Raw genomic sequence first — 18123 nt, 5'->3', positions numbered from 1 at the left:
ACTCGTGACCTCCAACACATAAAGGTCATATATTTATCATCTTAACCAACTTTTATTACTGTTTTGAATTTCACATAATTAACATTATTATATTTCTTCATTTATTAAGTAAATTAGTGTTTATATAATTTTATTTATTTTCACAAGATTAGAAAACAAATACATATGGAGTTAAAAGAAAATAAGAAACAATAGAGGCAACGCCCAAACCACACACCAGCAATACAAATTGTTGAACATAATTATCAAATTAAAAAAGTATAAATTAGCAATTTGGGGCATCACTTTCGCCATACACTAGTTCTATATTAAAGATATGCACATGCCCTCATATATTATTGCCCTGGGACGTCCCCGTTCATTTAACATGACTAGTTAGAAATTGGCTAGCAACTAATAATGGTGGGAAATATCTAATATTTGGTAGACCAATAAGATCTCATGCATAAATAATGCAGTGTCAATTGTCAAATACAGACTTCACACATTCCACAAGCTTGTGAGTTGTTTTATTATTGGAGTTGAAACCTCTCCAATTTTGTATTTATGAAAAATAATTGGTTTATATAATTATATTCTTTAGATCAACCGCTAGAAATGCATGAAATAAAATAAAATAAATTAAAATTATACGTTATATTATACTCTAGATTTATATAATCTTTGCTATCTAAAGTTCATAATATTAACGTAAACAATCAAGATTAAGAAAAGGATGATGACCGGCCTTATACACACGTTTAATATGACTTTGTTTTTAATACTCCTAGCTAGCTATCAATTATATTCTTACACATACAACATGTATTTTGCTTTTAAGGTCATTCGTTTTACAATAGTAAATTTATATTACGCAAAACATGAGCATTAATTAAGCAATCAAGCATGTACTGTACGAGTGTACGTCATCAGATCATAGGATTATTGAATTGTAGATTATTGTAAATTGTTGTATAGTGAATTCTGCATATTTTTCCACTTATTAGTTGGATGATTGCATAATTGTTATTTAGTGGTGTCCCCACTTAAAAGTTTTATCTGAAACCATTTTTATATGTGACAAACAAAAGTTTGATGAAATGATGATCGTACAAATTTGTTGAAGTCTTATATTTTTTTATTAAAAAAAAATAATAAAAATACTCCAAAAAGCATGAGTCATGAGAATATGAGATTGAAGAAATATAATTGTAGGATTTAATTAATAAGCATAGATCACATGAATTATGAACTTAATTATGTACATTTGTTGATTCAATGTAGACAAGTAAACCCTTACGTAAACGCAAAGACAAATCGAGAGATATATATAATTGAAAGTGAGAGAGAATTATCTATGCATTTGTATTGATGATTCATGCATATTGGATTTGCCCAAACAAATGCTTCAATTAAAAAACACGGTAAGATACTGTTCTATTGAGGTTATTTGTCTCATTAATATATAATCATTTTACAATTTAGCTTCATCTTGGTAGCATGCATCTTCATTATAGACACAATTTAGCTTAGCTTCAAATTAGCTAGTGTGTAAGTGTGTTTTATTTTGATACTTCATACTTTGCATGTCTAATTAATGTGGAAAAAACTATCTACTAGGTATAAGATTTTTTTTTTCCAAGATTTTGAAGCAATTCAAATAATTCATATAATTTTTTTACAAGTAAGCAAAAAGAAGGGCCATACACGTCAATTAAAGAAAAACAATAAAGGTATCTATGTAGTACTTGTATATTACCATATTACCTCGCTTTATTTTATAATTTTATTAATCTCACATGACCTAAGGTATCACAAGTATGAAATACTATAGAGCTTTTTTTTTTCAAAAAAAAAAATGAGACAAGTAATATGGGACAATAGGAGTATCACTCTTAAAATTATGGTGCTTGTTAATTGGGTGAATTGGTTTAAGCAATCCCTTCAGACTAGGTCATCATTCCTTACGTGCTCAGCCATACGGACTCGTTTGGTTGCAATGGGAATTAACTTCCCATGGTAATTTTCAATTCATGGGAAATTATTTCCCTCCTCAAATTCCTAGGAAGTTGTTTTAGTTTGTTTGGTCAGCATTAGGGAAGTCACAATTCCTAGAAAATTTGAATGATCTAGGGGGAGGTAGGTAAATGAATTTCCTCCATTTTGCAATTTTTTGGCTAACTAAACAATAGTTCAATGTATTTCCTAGGAATTTTGAGTGCCTACATATTGATGCAACCAAACAAGGCAGGAAATCTTAAGCTGAACCTCAAGTTGGACGGATCATATATATGGCTTAGTTGCTCAAAGTTGGAAAGCCCAATATCGTGATGATTTGGGCTAACATTCTGTTTTAAGCCTGTAGCCCCGTTAACTGTACATGTGACAAGAGTTGATCCATAAAAGTTGGGCCTTTGCGGTCAGGCCCAACTTTATAATTGGAGGTTTTTGTGAAACAACTCAGCTAACTTCAAAAATGATCTACAAAGATGTCAAAATTAAACCAGTACAGGGTATCTATTGTTTAATCTCTAATGGTATGGTGTACATTAGTGAATCTCAAATACTTCACATCATCATAACGTTATACTCCATACTTCGTAAATTGTACTCCATAATCCGAACTCGTATATAGATAATGCATTTTAAGATATTGTACATAGTATTGGATGCAAAGAAAATATGAAATACGAGGTTATGAGATACAAGAGTTACAATATTATTATCTGAAATGTAACATAGAGTCAAGACATATGTATACACACATGAAACATGCAATAAGACTACTAGACGAAAATTGTAAGTTTTAAATCAAAGCAAAACACACTCAAATTTATCATTGTACTTACATTTCCCCCCTGAAAATTTGCTTTTATACTACAAACTAATTCAACCAATGGCTCAAACAAAGTAATTAACACAATAATTAACCCAAAGAAATCAAAGAGCCTTCAACTAATTCAGTCTAATACTAGCTAGCTATTAAGAACTCTTCCTCTTCTCACCCCTCCATCAAATCTCCCATTGTCTTTAACCTTAGAATTACTACTAGAAACTCCAAAAGCATTTCTTAAACCCCTAATTAACCTCTGCCTTAAATTCCTCTTCACAACCTTATTATTATTCTCTTCACTATTGTCATCCAAACACGAAGATGATCCCATATTCATATCACAAAATTCACCATTATTGTTATTATTACTACTCCCTCCGAACCTCAAAAAACTCGAAGAAATCGACCCTCTTTCTCCCCTCTCCACCTTATTATTATTAAAGCGACAACTCGAAGTCCTCCTTTGATCATCCATCAATGAAGCACTACCACCACCCTTTTGTTTCTCTCTTTCAGACTCCATAAGAAGCTTCTTCATACCACATAATTCCTTCTCTAGGCTTTGTATCCTTGAACACGTCGTGTCAATTGCTGATCGTAGTTGTGTAACCTGGCGTAGGGCTGCATCCCTCTCTAGGATTGCTCCTAGGGTGGCCGGGGAGTCGGTCCGTGGGTCATATTGGGAGTGTTGTAGGGGATTCGTAGTTGTGTTAGGGTTAATGACGGAGAAAAGAGAACGATGAGTGTTGAGTTGTTCAATAAGCATGGCTTGGACTATGAAACGAAGAGGCATACGTGGGTTTTGTACGGCGTGCATTAGGAGTGTTGGAGATAGTATGCTACAATCTATGCAGCTTGTTATTTGTGTCTTCTGTTCTTCTGACATTTTTCCATTGTATACCTGTGTAATGTAGCATAGACTCATAGTTGTTGTGTAATGATTGAATTTATTTAATTTACATGATGAAGATATGAAGAAAACGCATGGATGCATGACTAGTGATATCAAATATTTACGTATATTCTCTATCACACTTATTAGTTGTTACATGTTTAACCGACTCATCTATATATCATTGTCATAGGTACTGTATTGTCAAACGTTGCAATTAATGAAATTGCATGAGTATATAGTACACTTTGAATTTTGAAATTTTGCAAAGAGACATCACATCACAATGATATAGAAACGCATGAAAAGGGGAATTAAAAAAAGATGATCAATAATGCAAAATTTTTTTCCTGAAATTTGGATGTGGATTGAAAGTTGAGATTTTAGAGAGCTCTCATGAAACACAAATTTTGGTTTGTAAAATGGGATGAAAGGTAAAATGCATACATTCAATAATCTATATTTGTACACACGATAAATGATGGACAATGTACAACTTATTCAGTTATTTGCGCCATGTCCAATAGTTGTTGTACACCTTAGAAGTGTAATTCCTAGAAGTTTCTCATGCTCTCTCTTAACAATAATATAGTACTGTACATCTTTCATTTATGCTATTTTGTCTACTCTAGTACTTCACTAGTAAAAAAACAAACAGTAGATCGAATTCCTTCAACTTCTCAATCAAGTCAATTATGTTTCAACCAAAAATTGTCAATTGTCATATATACAATTTATTTAAAAACATTCGTATATAATTCTACTTGTCATGTGACACTCTCATTAGACTTCTAGAACATGTGATCAATGTAAAATTGTACATTCTAACGTTGTCAATTATTCTATTATATGGTCACACTGTAAATGATAACACGAGTATAAGAGTGTAATGTATAAGAAAACTTACCAGAAAATAAAGATCGATGACTCTATAGAGAAGATCATGACTAGCCGTATATCTCCCCTGCATAGAGTCCGCAATCACTTTGATCCCCTCAGGCGAAACCGTCTTAAGTCCGTCAGCACAACTAACAGCTCCATCTCCTTCGCCGTCATCCAACAATGCTTCAATACATCTACTAGGAAGAAACGCCGTTTGCTCTGCCTCAGGAAGCAACGACAAACTCGAACGAAAAACGTTACATATTAACGTTCTATTTACAATAACCACCTCACGGAAGTAAGACTCCGTTAACTCACGGAGGCTTTCTTCACCTACAATGCCGTCCATTTCTAGGAGTTGGGCCGTTATACGAAGAGCAACGAGATTGGACGGTGTCATAACGGCGAAATTGCTGTAACAGAAATCGGCAACTTGTTTGAAGGTGTCTGCCGCAACTTTTAACGGTGGAGAAAGAGTGAGTTCGGAAACCCTTGTTAAATGGCGCTTAAAGTAACCACTTTTTGAAACTAAAACATCCTGTTACAAAAACAAATAAACAACTACTTTAATATATACGTACTGAATTTGTATTTATTTCATTGATAGTGATTTTTCATTTGCATTTATTGCTTGAAAGTACATTGGTTTTCACCATTTTTTTTGGCCCCTTATTGTTTATGTTTGTTTTCCATGTAATAAGGGTATGTTCTCTTCTTATTTTCAGTTCAGTTCAGCTTCAATAAGTTTAATTCAATTTTTAATTTTCTTCTCTCACAAAATATTCAGTTCAATTCAGTTCCAATCAGTTTAGTTTAGTTTAGTTCAGATCAGTAAATCAGAACAGACCCTAATTCAAATGATCGATCAATTTCCCAAATTATGGAACTACAACCGATTCTCCTATAGCCCTATACTCCTATTCATACATGATTGCATTTGTAAATTGTTGTATATGCTTTCTCCGTGTTTTAATTGCACAATTTCCCTCATTAAAGTTTGACTGTAATTTTATCGATGTGGAATCTTAAATCAAATCAAAGTTATCAATACAAACCCTACTAATTGGTTCATAACATTATTTCATTATGATCTATCATGTGATGCAACATTGTAACTAGTTCTATATCGACTACATGGTCATGTGATGCAACATTGTAACTAGTTCGCAAAACTTATTAGCTTGTGTTTAAGGCGTAATTAGAAATCTTAGGTATTAGTCATATTACTACTATACATTCATTAGGTAACAAAATGAAATTGCTTGTATACTTATTTGGGAATTTGATACTGTAAAGATATGAATCAATGTAATAATGAATTGACCTTACATGCAAACAAATGATTACTTAAAGATAATGAGAACATAATGAAAGACAAATTTGGTTCTTAATTTTCAAAAAATGTCAACAGATTATAACAGCTTTGGTAATGACACTTAATGAGACAATTTTCTATATTTGTTAATCTTTCATATTGTCAACATCATACAATTTCTACTCTTCATATTTTCTTGTTTTTTTGCCCTTCTTCCTTAATCTCTTGGGTTCACATATGCATCCCAATTACACATTTACATTAATACAATCCTTTAATTAAGTATATAATCTTATTTATGACATAACATATTAGCAAAATTCTCATTATAATGTGAAAACAACAAGATAGACGTGGCTAATTTAGTAACTTGAGATTTACAAAGGGCTAATGAACATAGTATGAATTTTGGAAAATTAAGCTTTATCACAATAATAGTACTATTAAAGTATTAAATCAAATTTAATAATATCAGTTTCAGACTTTAAAGGTCATATTAATTTATAATTAAGTAAAATATTATTACTATGAAGTAATTTCTAAGGAAGGGCAAACGTACAGTACACACACCTTGTGCAAGTGAAAACATACGCCTCGTACTTGTATCTTAACGTCTGGTTTCCTTCCCGTTGCTTCCGTCCTTAATTAGAAAAAAAATTAAATTAAATTACAGCAATTAATTAAAGAAATGCATAAACATATCACAAATATAACAAAAATATAATAATAATACAAATAATTAGTATATACTTTCTCCGTTAAAGGAATATTTTATATCTCACAAATAATACCCCTTTTTGCAAATAATAGTTAACAGAGGTAGTAATAAAATAAAATAAACGTACCAAGCGTCAACACCGGACTGAAGAGGAGAAGAAGGAGAAGAAAGAGGAGGTGAACCAAGAGACTCTAGTTCATCCTCATCGTCTTCGGTTTCATGTTCGTGTTCATCTTCATCTTCAAAGATAGTCTCTGAAGCAACCCCAAAATTTCTCCAACCCACCTTCATTTTTTCTTCAACTTCTTTTTCATTACAAGCAGTAGAGGACATTGAGATTTAAAAGGGTATATAGTATAGAAAATAAAATATGAAATTAAACAAAAACAAAAAAAAGAAGGGAAGAAAAATAGTTGTAAGTTTTTTTTTTTTCTCTTCCTGTAGGAAGGTCTGAAAATGGGCCTGATAAAATTGTAAAGCAGTAAAATAGTGCAGAAGTGTTGGGTAGGGTGATAAATAATTTGCCTGTTATATATAGAATTTGGTTGGAAAAGGGTATTTAATGTCATTTCCCTACTGCTTGTATTGTGGGAGTATTTAATGCAATGGATCTTTTACATTTTATTTGTGATAAATAATAATATAAATAAGATTCAAAAATATTATTATTATTATTATGGAAATAAATAAATGTATAATAATAATAATAATAATAAGAGTTGAAGATCTTTCAAAAAAAAAAAAAATAATAATAAGAGTTGAAGTATTGTTATTTTGTGGGGATCATATGACACGAAATTTCTCTAAGGTTGGTAGTTTCAGACTTGGTTTGGTGAGAAGAATTGCTAAAAACAAATTGGTTTGGAGAGAGGTTCATCATTCCTGGTTAACCATTATTGTTTTGGACTTGGGTAGTTTGCACAGAGTTTATTTATTTTAATGCTCTATGATCGATTAGATATAGTGACTCAAATGGCTGTAATTCTTCGTGGTTACATTAATACAAGTATTACGTATGCTGTAAAAGTTGTCTTTGTATTTGTTGTTAAAAAAAATAAAAATTGTCATTGTCTAATCTATCCTTTCTCTAACACTTTACTTAAATGTATGACGGGGACCTTTGATATTTTAAAAAAACATTGGTGTCATTGAAAATCTAATGACTAGTTAATTATTTTGCCTTATTTGGTCTACCTAGCATTCTTGGATAATTTTATTGGTTTTTTTGCAAAGATTATGTTTCAAAAAAATTGATCAATTGTTGGATATTAGGTGTTCATGTGTTTATTAACTAACTGTTGACCAAATAATTCTAACACATGCTATTGAGAATTGAAGAGACCTTTCTAGCTGATTAATTAATTTTTAATATTGGATGAAAAGATGGCTCAACAGCCATCAACTTAACATTCTTTTCATTGCTTGGCCACAAAAAAAAAAAAAAAAAAAAAAAAAAAAAAAAACAAAATCTAATGGAAAAATGGGCAAAACTTATATACTGTATATCATAATGGGTTATATATGAATCATAACCCATTATTTAATTTAATATAAGTACTAAAATATCATCAAATTCACCTATAATATTTATGATAATAATTATCTATTTAACCATTTGAGTTATTGACCTATAGACCAAGAATTATTTTTGTATATCAAAAAGTATGTACTTAGCATCAATCCAAAGTACAACAAAAAAAGACATAATTTATTTTGTCTCTTTTGAAATATTTGGTTGAAGGAAGGTAAGAGGTGGCTCTCAAACGACATATAATATGGCTACTGGCCTGGCCTCTTATAGGGTGTGAGGATAATAATAAGATATGGTGGTTAAAAGGTATCCAAATTATGAAATTAGTAATAATATTAATTTATTTATGAATTTGATTGGATTTGGATCATTACAAATTGTGTCAAGAGAGTACGTTTTGTCATAATATATCAATCCCTATCAAATAAATAAAAAGAAAAGAAATTTGACCAACCTAATTGTTATTTAAAGTATACATAAATTTGTTTTCAAAAAACTATTCATGTAATACATAATTACTAGTAGATCATTATATGAAATAAGCAAAAAAGAAATACTCCGTATCTAGTACATGTGCCAACTATAAAAAACATATATATACATTACTCTATATATTAAAACTGTCAAAGTAATCACGGATTACTTCACGAGTTTGAAAAATTTGAGTATTTGACTATGTCTTTGGCATACAAACTAGCTAGGTAATCATACTCACATCACACACTACTCAGCACTGACATATTTATATGTATGCATAATGCAATCTACGATTAATGGTAATGGAGTAATTACTTTGAAAATAAATGGAAGAGTTGCTACGACTTTCACCCCTTGAGTTTAACTAGTAGCTAGCTAGTGTAATCATAATAATAAAACAAAAATAGTGCTCATCATCAATACCTTATCAATCAACAACAATGGCAAATTGGCAATGGAGTGTGTAACACCAACCCATGCATCAACATTCAACAATATGTTAATTTAACAGAAGATCGTAATATGACCCTCGGTATGTTAAAGTTGATGATTGGAAGTAAAATTTCTTACAACTTTTGACTAGCATTATAACCAATTTCGAAACAATCATATAATGGAACTAACTCATTCTTAGGAATTTATAAACCTATTAATAGGCCTGTTATGGTTATCAACAAACACTTATGACCACGAAGGACATCCTCAACACACATTTAAATTTTGAAAAAAAAATAAAAAAAATCTCGAAAAATTGATCTAAAAACGTGGATTTTAGCCTTGTATTTCAGACACTTACACTTTTTTTAACACTTTAGAGCTTGTAATGTAAAGTAAATATTATGAGGTGTTTTAATGGAGCCCACGAGATTGATAGGTCATTTGGGAGGTTGAAACCAACTAGTTTGCCTCTTAACTATCTAGTTACGTGCACACCCTCTATCGTAAACTCAAGACCACTACAAGCTTTTATGTGCTGACTAATGACCATATATAGTATCAAACAATATTGTATTACCTCGGGACGCATCTTTTGCTAACTCTTTAATTTTCAACACCGGATCCAAAATTTCCTAAAATGCTTCGATCTCGTGTGTTATAGCCTTGAATTTAGCCTCAGAAGATCATTTAGTTCATAACAAGGATAAGCATCAACCTATTCCCTAGTTTCCTAAAATGTCTTGAGAGCCATACTTGGTGGCTTGGTGGGTGCCTAAAACCACCTCATTCATTTTTTGGTCCACCCCTTGTTATTTCTTAAGATGTGCTACCTTGCCACCGCTTGGCTTTGTGTTTGCCTTAACTTAAGGCAAGTTAAGACATTACCTTCAATAGCCATAAATAAGTGTTTTTGTGTTTTTATCACAACCAGTCGATCGAACCAGCCAACAACCAACAAAGGTAACAACCGATTGCCAAACAAGACCATTTAAGTGTTTAACAATTCACCTTTATCAAAGACCTTTTTTACAATGGAATTAACCAAAACATGTACAACCAATCTACAATATTCCATGTAGATTTATAAAAGACCAAAACCCAAACTTCTCCAAAAGAAATGTTAACAATACACAAATGGGCCAACAACCCAATCAATTTTTTTTTTAAAAAAACCTCACAATCCATTTTTTCCTCAAAAACAAACCAAACAAAAACGAGTAAACCCATAACATTTCACAGCCCAACAACAACAACAAAACCCTTTCGGCACACTAACAACACTCACACTCTCCCTATTATAAGACCCTCTCAAACCCTAAATCTTCATCCTCTTCATCTTTTCCGCCCCCTTTCAGAAAACCCTAACCCCAGAAAAAAAACCCAGAATCCGAAGATGAAGCACAACCCCAGAGTCTCCAGCTCTCGCCGGAAATGCCGCAAGGCCCATTTCACGGCCCCTTCAAGCGTTCGCCGCGTCATCATGAGCGCACCTCTCTCCGGCGACCTCCGCAGCAAGTACAACGTCCGATCAATGCCGGTTCGCAAAGACGACGAGGTCCAGGTTGTTCGTGGTACCTTCAAGGGTCGTGAGGGTAAAGTTGTCCAAGTTTACAGGAAGAAATGGGTGATTCACATTGAGAGGATTACTCGTGAGAAGGTTAATGGATCGACTGTTAATGTCGGAATCCACCCTTCAAAGGTTGTGATTACGAAGCTGAGGTTGGACAAAGACAGGAAGTCTCTGTTGGATCGCAAGGCTAAGGGTAGGGCTGCTGCTGATAAGGATAAGGGTACCAAGTTCAGTGCTGAGGATATTATGCAGAGTGTTGATTAAACTTCATTTTGAGAGGAGAGAGAATTTGAGAGAGGTAATGGAAATCAAAGGGTGTTTTTGCTCTTTTGGTTTTTGTTTTTGTTAATTTCTGTTGTTTTTTTTTTTTTGGAACTTTTATCAAGTTAGTATTATTATGTTATAAGAAGATTTTGGATCTAAATTTATGGCTGCTTAGTTTATTAATTAGGGTTTTTGTTGAACCTCTCGATTTTCTCTGATTTATGCGATATATTTCTACGTTCTAATTACTGTTATTAATATTGTTTAAGTTTGTTTGATGATGTGTTATTATGAAATGGTTCTGATTTTGATGGTTTTCTAGGATGTTGTTAGCAATCTTGAGTAATGCTAATATGGAATGATTTGTAAGGTAATTTGATTAATTCAAGGCAAATTTTGTGTACTGTGTTCTGTTTTTGATAGGAATTTTTTAGTATTAAGCTAATCGAAATGGGTCGTTTATTCAAGTTTAGCTCTTTAATGTTCTGTGATTAGTCTAATTTATAATGACAATCATAGTTGATTCTTTCAGTAATAGCAGTAATAGACTAAGCATTTGAATATTAAGATATCGTAATTGACAATCATAGTTTGTTTTCCCAAAGTTAAATGTTGTTGTTTTGGTGCAAGTTTAGCTCTTTAATTTTCTAAGTGAGTTTCTTATATGATGATAGACAGCAGTTGTATTCCCTGTAATTGACTTAACTCTTGAACATTTTATCCTTTTATGTGCATATAAAAGTTTTGATAATTGAGTTGAATTTGGTTGTATGATCTCAAGTCTTGCGGCTATTAGTATATATGAGGCTAGAATATTAAATTAATGTATTATGATCTAATCGTTGAACCTATACACAGTAACAGATTAACCGAGCTTGTGCTCAGTTGTTCCTTTGTTGGTGGTTAGGTTCTTTCGAGGATTATTCTTAGATGGATTGTAAAATTGTTATAGACTTGTAGATGCAAGGGATTGGCTTTAATGTTTAGTGTAGCATCAAGGGTTGCTTAGGTGATTCTTTGTTTTGGTAGTTTCGCTTTTTTCTTCTCTTCAACTTACTCTGGGGAAGGATTTATTGGGTGTTTTACAGAGATTGGCTGTAATGCTTAGGGTAGTAAGCATCTGACAATATTTCTTGAATTATTAAGGTGTATGTGAGGTATGTGGTGGATGTGCACAATTTTGAAAATTGGATATGTGCGTTTTGGATTGACAATTCAATGCTTATGGTATGATGTGGGATTGGACAATAACTGTGATCCTGTGAGAAGGTAGCTAGGTAGATGTTTGATGTGATTCATTTAGTATGGTTAAATCTTAGTATTTGAGAATGGAAGGAATTAGCTATACAAATCTGGGTTATTGTCATTGGGTTCTGCTCCTGAGATGATTTTGTATCCGATGTCATATATGATTATATAAAGTGTAAGGTTAAATATAGGGCTTGTTTCATATTGTGTTACTAAATGAGTAGGCTATGTATGATATGAAGCGTAAGGGCTAATGTATCATAGGCAAATGAGTAGGCTATGTATGATATGAAGCGTAAGGGCTAATGTATCATAAAGTTGGCAAATGAGTAGGCTATGTATGGCATACAAGCGCTGGCAAGATTAAGATTTGATAATGTGGTTGTTTTTGTTTTCTATTCACATAATTTGTCGAAGGCTTTTAACCTTGAACGGAGTACAAATTTCTTCAATACAAAATAAGAGCAATAACAATCAAATCCTTAATCCTGCAATTGAACTACTTGCGAAGATTTTAACGGATCCTACCATGAAATTGGTGTAAGTCATATTATACGGAGTAACTACATTTGACATTTGCAAGATTAAGAATCTATCTTCCTTCAGTTCCTTGTATTGTTTGAAGCCTGTTTATTCGTACTTTGGTTCCAGCTCTCTCCAGATCAATAATTCGGAGTCTTTTTAGAGTTGGGAGGCTAGTGTCTAGCTTCTCTCTGAGCCCGAACCTTTATACGCCAAGTACGAGTACCGTTTAGATGTTTGTTTCCTCGTTGATTTGCTAAGAAAGATTAAGTTGATTTTGGCTCTTAATATAAGGCGATTATAGTTTTTGTTGCTATATGTTTCTTGGTGCCTTAAGTTCAATTCTTGCTTTCAAGTTTATGAAGATTTAACCATCCCATTAAAAAATTCATAGAATATTTAACTCAGCCTTCAAAACAAATAACACGGTAACATACCCTTAACTCATCAAGGGATCACTTCAAAACATGCATATTTTACTTATTTAGAACATTTCAATCTTACCGCTAAACAAGAGCTCCCAATTCCTAATCCAATCTGCCAACCTTCAACCTCAAAACAATGGCTTAAACTGAAAATTTCCACGAACATAATACATTCGTACAGAGTGCTTACTAAAAACACACTCAGTTTATTGCAAATTATTGGCAATTGAGCAAACAATGTAATCCTATGGGCTATGCCGCTATGACAATACTGAATATAATTCATTCTAATGATATTTGTTGTCAGCCAATAATACAAGTGTAACTCACCACACTCCTAAACAACTAACCTGGTAAAATGAAACTTACTGATGAAGCACCCAGGATTAAACAAGAGTAAGAAATTACACGATACATAGAAAACACTGAACATTTTAGTCAGGCCAACAACCTATTCCATTTCATGTCTGCATTCAAAATTTCAAAAAGACCAGTATCAACAATTAAAACTTCTTCCAACTAAAAAAAAAATGCTACCAGGAGATATCTTGGCAAATTACAATGCCTCCTTGCAGATCGGACAGACCCGAATCTATAGACAAGTATCAACAACAATGTATTATAGCAACAAAACCTCAACCAGAGGGAACCAACAAATGAATATATCTGTATAACTACTTATTAATAGCTCCAATGAACAGAGCCCCATGGGGGACGGGGAAAGGGAGGAGATGGATTGTAAAACGTTTTCCGGAAGAGAAGCATCAGGTTATCAAAGCTTAAGAGCAAGCCCCAAGCCAAACCTTGGAGTTTTATCCAAGGCCAGGGTGTCAAATTCACTGGCGACAGTGAGCACTGATTTAGGAATGACCTGGTGCTGGAATACAGTGCCAAGTTTCCCATGGTTGTTGAGTTTTGCCTTGACTGTTGTCAAATGATCAAGTGCATATGATCCTCCAACTGTGAACGTGTTCTCATTAGTAGAAAACCTTCTGCTGATTTCAGCAACTGCAGCACTTTTCTTCAGCTGATCAAAATGGTACAAATATGATGCCTTCACTGTGTCACCCTTATCGCCCCTGTGTAGGAAAACATTCTAAGAGTTAAAATTGTACCGTTCTCATTACACCAACTATGACATATAAATATTAGTCAATCAGACGAGGACTTACAGAATAATAGAAGCACATGACTCTGGCTTTGAAAGATTAACACCAGCAGTATACTTGGTAAAGTCACCAGAAGTGGTGTCATAACCAGCTTCTACACCAAAGGCAATAGTTGGGGTGCCAAGGGTAGCCGTAACATCAACAACAGGAGACTTGTTTAAAGCAACAGCTGATGTAAATGTTGCATGGTTATGGAAGTATTGAACCTCCAGCTGTTTGACAAATGGCAAATAAATTAAGATAGAGGAAACAATAAGAGAAAATCCATTTTCAAAGGGCATATTATACCTTGCCACCAGATGTATCTGGTATCTTGAATGAAGCGATAGTTTTTGTTGATGGGATTATGTCAGCAATTGTGATGGTAGTGGAGATCTGCCAAAATAGAGTTAAGAAACACGAGCTTATACACCAATAGGATACTATGAGATATAGAACACATTTGCCATTTGATCTTTGCTAGTAAAAAACATTTGGAGAAAAGTAAAATACCTTTGACTCTGTGTCAAGTTTGACATCAATCACAGTGTTCTTGTACTTGTACAAGGCAGCCACATCTCCATTTGAAAGTCCTCCTTTCTTCACAGCAGTTGAGGTGAATGCCTAAAGGTTTGGAGAAGAAAATGACATTAAGATATGTTCCCTTCCTATTTGAGAAACTTAAAACTTATTCTTCTTCGAATAAAATAAAAGATTAGACTACAAAAAACAAGAAATTATTACTTGCATAGTTGCATGCATAAACTAATACCAATTCTTGTCAGAATAAGAAAATTTTGGACCACCACAAATGAGAACTTATTTCAGGAGCTTAATATTTGTACAGCTTCAGACGATAATAGATCTATATTTTCATCTAATAGTTACTCCCTCTATTCTTATTTTAATTATTAATTACACTTGGTTTTACACAATCTCCAACTACCAACGCACATAACCTTTTACTATGTACAAGTATATCATTATTAGTGTATTAGCAAAGAAACTACAAATTTGATATTTTAATTATGCATTGAGAATACAAAGCCAACAAGATTCACATGATAATAGCGATGATTCATGATTAGAGTTATTTATCTTTGACCCTAAAAGCAAAGTGTAAGATTTTTTAACTGTTTAAAAAATAGAGGATGTGCGGAATACAATAGATTGTGGGGGTAATTGATAGTTAAAAAGATACATATAGAGATGAATAAGATCCCGCTTGTAAATATTCTTTCTTAGATACTCCACATTTACATAAAGTAACAGCATAACACGATCAAACCAAAATATAGACCAACCTACCTTAATAGTTTCAATTCAATTCAGGTTAAGAGAACACAACCCTAAACTGGTCAAATAAAATTTATGAAGATGACACAACATGACATTTTTTTTAAATTTAAACATTAGCATCAGAATACAGTAAAACTTTGGTCATTTCAAGACAGACCACAGCAAAAAGATTCAGACCAGACCTAGCTTGACCTTAACTAAAATAAGTTCAAATCACCTAAATCTAAGTAATGTAAATATGAAAACAATTTTAGATGAAAGGTCATGAAACTACATAAACAAGGAAATGAAGCAACCAGAAATCAATTATAAGGCAAGATTTACTACTTTTATCAAACCACAAAGGGCTCATTCTGTTATTAGACTCATTATATATTTGTGCAAGAGTTAGAAAAAAAGGTAGACCATTGGTTCAAAAACCGAAGGATAGTATAATTAAAGTGCACCACATATGTCTAGAGCACTCATAAGATCTCCTGCACAAGTCATTCTTCTTAAATCTACCTTGCATTTCAATCCTTCAAATTTTCAAAGTTAGCAAGCTGCAAAAAACTTCAAATCACTATTGAAACAGCTTTCAAACTTTCTAATTTTTAACCTCCCTCATATTCTACTTTCTACTTAACAAGAGCTGGCAGGGAATCAACTTCATAGCCAAAAAAGATTAGCACCAGGCCTAATAACTAGTAGTTTCTTGGTAGATTTAACTCATTTAAGAGAAGATGAGGTCAGAGTCCTCAGATAGCTTATGTGATCAAGGAAGCTAGCAGCCTAGCCCCAATGTGAAAGCGGCTCAAACAACAGGATATAATTCAGTATAGAAAGTCATGCTGCATTGCTTCCAGTCACAATTTGAAAGTCATGCTGCATTACTAAACTAGGGTAGGATACATATTGTTAAAGGAAAATAGTAGTCAATTAGAAAGTAAATTTGAAAAGTACTTTCTAATTGTTAAAGGACAACAGTAGCCAGACCTAGATAGGATACATATTTGATAGGGGTAGATGAGCACAAAAGAATAAATTGTGCAGTAGCCATTGATTGTTTAACTATGGAGTTTACAGTCAACAAGAGTGTAAACAACTTCATCCATGAAAAAAAATTGAAGTAAGTTTCATAGCATAAAGAGCTTAAAGTAGATGTTGTAAACATGCCAGCATAAAGAGCCTTAAACACTCCAAGAGCTATTTTCCAGTATCAGGATTTCCTCCTCTTAGTCAAACAATAAGGATAACATAGCAGGACTATAGCTTCTCTGCAAATGGACTTTAGCTTACAATGGGAAAGAAAAGAAGCACAAGTGGACAAACTATAGGCAAACTGCTAGTTTATATACTATCAAATGCTTGCAGGTTAGATAGCAGGAAATGGGAGCAGATGACACATCAAATCAGTTAAATAGATATGATAAACAATGGACAGCCTTATATCCTAGCTATGCAAACTCTGTCGATGACTAAATGCTATAACACTGATTACAAGAAGATGTGCATCAGAAAAGTACTCAGAGTGAGGATCAAGGCTAGCTTGGTGCTTCAGGCAAGTCAGCTAAATAAACCTGTCGAATGCAGAAGACTATCCTTGGACCTCGCTTGCTTAAGTGAAAAATTCTATTCAAAAACCAATAGTCTAAGTTTGTAAGATCAACTACATGTATAATGTTATATCTCCTTATCTCCAAAACCGGAATCGGACAACTTATTGCTTACAAATGTGCACGCAATTGGATTACAAATGTGCACGCAATTGGATCTAAACATAATGTAGTCAAGCATATTCATAACATCCAAACATTGCGCATTTTGCCACAGAAATTCACCAAACCAAATTCAAATTCTGTCTACTACAAAAGTACAAATGTAGTAGAAGCGATTGAACAAATAACTTGGATATACTTGATAAATAGAACATCATGCATCAAATATAGGAAGAACAAAATCCGATTACATATATTATGAAATGAGTGATGACATCAAGAAACTGGACAAAATGACTTTCGCATACTACGAATCGATCGTAACTACATTAACATCAGCTCAAATTCCTCAAAATGACTATTGCGAAAAAAAATAGGGCAAAAAATAAAAAATAAAAAATAAAAAATAAAATACCACGCCATTGACGCTGAATGATGAAACTGAAAACTTCTGATCTGAGACGTAATCCCTCGTAAGAAGATCTGCACTCGAAAATTTGAAGAACGAATTATATTTACAAGAATCGATTCCACAACAAATCTAATCAGAAATTCTAGAAAAAAAGAGCGAAAATCGAAAGCGAAAATGGAGATGGGAAACGGTTGAAGAACCTTTGGGACGCTTTCCGATGTCGGAGAAGAGACCTGGACCGTTGGCCATAGTTGCAGCGACGAAGGAATAGAGGAGAGAGAAAGGGGTAGAGAGAGGAGAAGGTGACGACCAGTCGATGAGTACCAACAAAATGACAAAGAGGGAAATAAAACACGAGGTGTAGACTTGTAGTGAGGAACGACGGAGACTCAAAAGGTGGCGTTTGGAGAAATATTGTTACCGAACTAGTTTTTTGACCCGTACGATACACAACCGTTAAATCGAAAAAACTT

The 18123-nt window shown here is 33.2% G+C and overlaps 3 protein-coding genes across 3 annotated transcripts; 1 reads left to right on the top strand and 2 right to left on the bottom strand.

Moving 5' to 3' along the window:
• Positions 1-2763: 2763 nt before the first annotated feature.
• Positions 2764-7244, bottom strand: LOC110682432 (BTB/POZ domain-containing protein At3g49900-like). The gene is made up of 4 exons (XM_021858769.1): positions 6747-7244; positions 6472-6541; positions 4612-5124; positions 2764-3713 (listed from the first exon to the last, which is right to left on the bottom strand). The coding sequence occupies exons 1-4, from the start codon at positions 6950-6952 to the stop codon at positions 2955-2957; spliced, it is 1548 nt and encodes a 515-aa protein (XP_021714461.1). The 5' UTR covers positions 6953-7244; the 3' UTR covers positions 2764-2954.
• A 3103-nt stretch (positions 7245-10347) lies between these two features.
• On the top strand, positions 10348-11153 carry LOC110682431 (60S ribosomal protein L26-1). Its single transcript, XM_021858767.1, has one exon. It carries the CDS (start codon positions 10459-10461, stop codon positions 10897-10899), a length of 441 nt encoding a protein of 146 aa, XP_021714459.1. The 5' UTR covers positions 10348-10458; the 3' UTR covers positions 10900-11153.
• A 2373-nt stretch (positions 11154-13526) lies between these two features.
• On the bottom strand, positions 13527-18044 carry LOC110682430 (mitochondrial outer membrane protein porin 2-like). Its single transcript, XM_021858766.1, has 6 exons — positions 17851-18044; positions 17654-17721; positions 14756-14866; positions 14552-14638; positions 14267-14475; positions 13527-14173 (listed from the first exon to the last, which is right to left on the bottom strand). The coding sequence occupies exons 1-6, from the start codon at positions 17897-17899 to the stop codon at positions 13867-13869; spliced, it is 831 nt and encodes a 276-aa protein (XP_021714458.1). The 5' UTR covers positions 17900-18044; the 3' UTR covers positions 13527-13866.
• Positions 18045-18123: the final 79 nt, after the last annotated feature.

Source organism: Chenopodium quinoa, unplaced genomic scaffold (genome assembly GCF_001683475.1).
Source record: "Chenopodium quinoa cultivar QQ74 unplaced genomic scaffold, ASM168347v1, whole genome shotgun sequence".
In the NCBI taxonomy this organism is placed as follows: Eukaryota; Viridiplantae; Streptophyta; class Magnoliopsida; order Caryophyllales; family Amaranthaceae; genus Chenopodium; species Chenopodium quinoa.
Note: the sequence above shows the minus strand (reverse complement) of the source record. Positions and strands in the feature narration are given on the sequence as shown.

Coding starts and splice junctions, on each gene's coding strand:
- LOC110682432 (XM_021858769.1), bottom strand. CDS start 6,952: ATGTCCTCTACTGCTTGTAATGAAAAAGAAGTTGAAGAAAAAATGAAG. Junction 6,542..6,746: donor CAGTCCGGTGTTGACGCTTG/GTACGTTTATTT, acceptor TTTCTAATTAAG/GACGGAAGCAACGGGAAGGA. Junction 3,714..4,611: donor TCATCGATCTTTATTTTCTG/GTAAGTTTTCTT, acceptor TACATTACACAG/GTATACAATGGAAAAATGTC.
- LOC110682431 (XM_021858767.1), top strand. CDS start 10,459: ATGAAGCACAACCCCAGAGTCTCCAGCTCTCGCCGGAAATGCCGCAAG.
- LOC110682430 (XM_021858766.1), bottom strand. CDS start 17,899: ATGGCCAACGGTCCAGGTCTCTTCTCCGACATCGGAAAGCGTCCCAAA. Junction 14,639..14,755: donor AACTTGACACAGAGTCAAAG/GTATTTTACTTT, acceptor CTATTTTGGCAG/ATCTCCACTACCATCACAAT. Junction 14,174..14,266: donor TCATGTGCTTCTATTATTCT/GTAAGTCCTCGT, acceptor TTTCCTACACAG/GGGCGATAAGGGTGACACAG.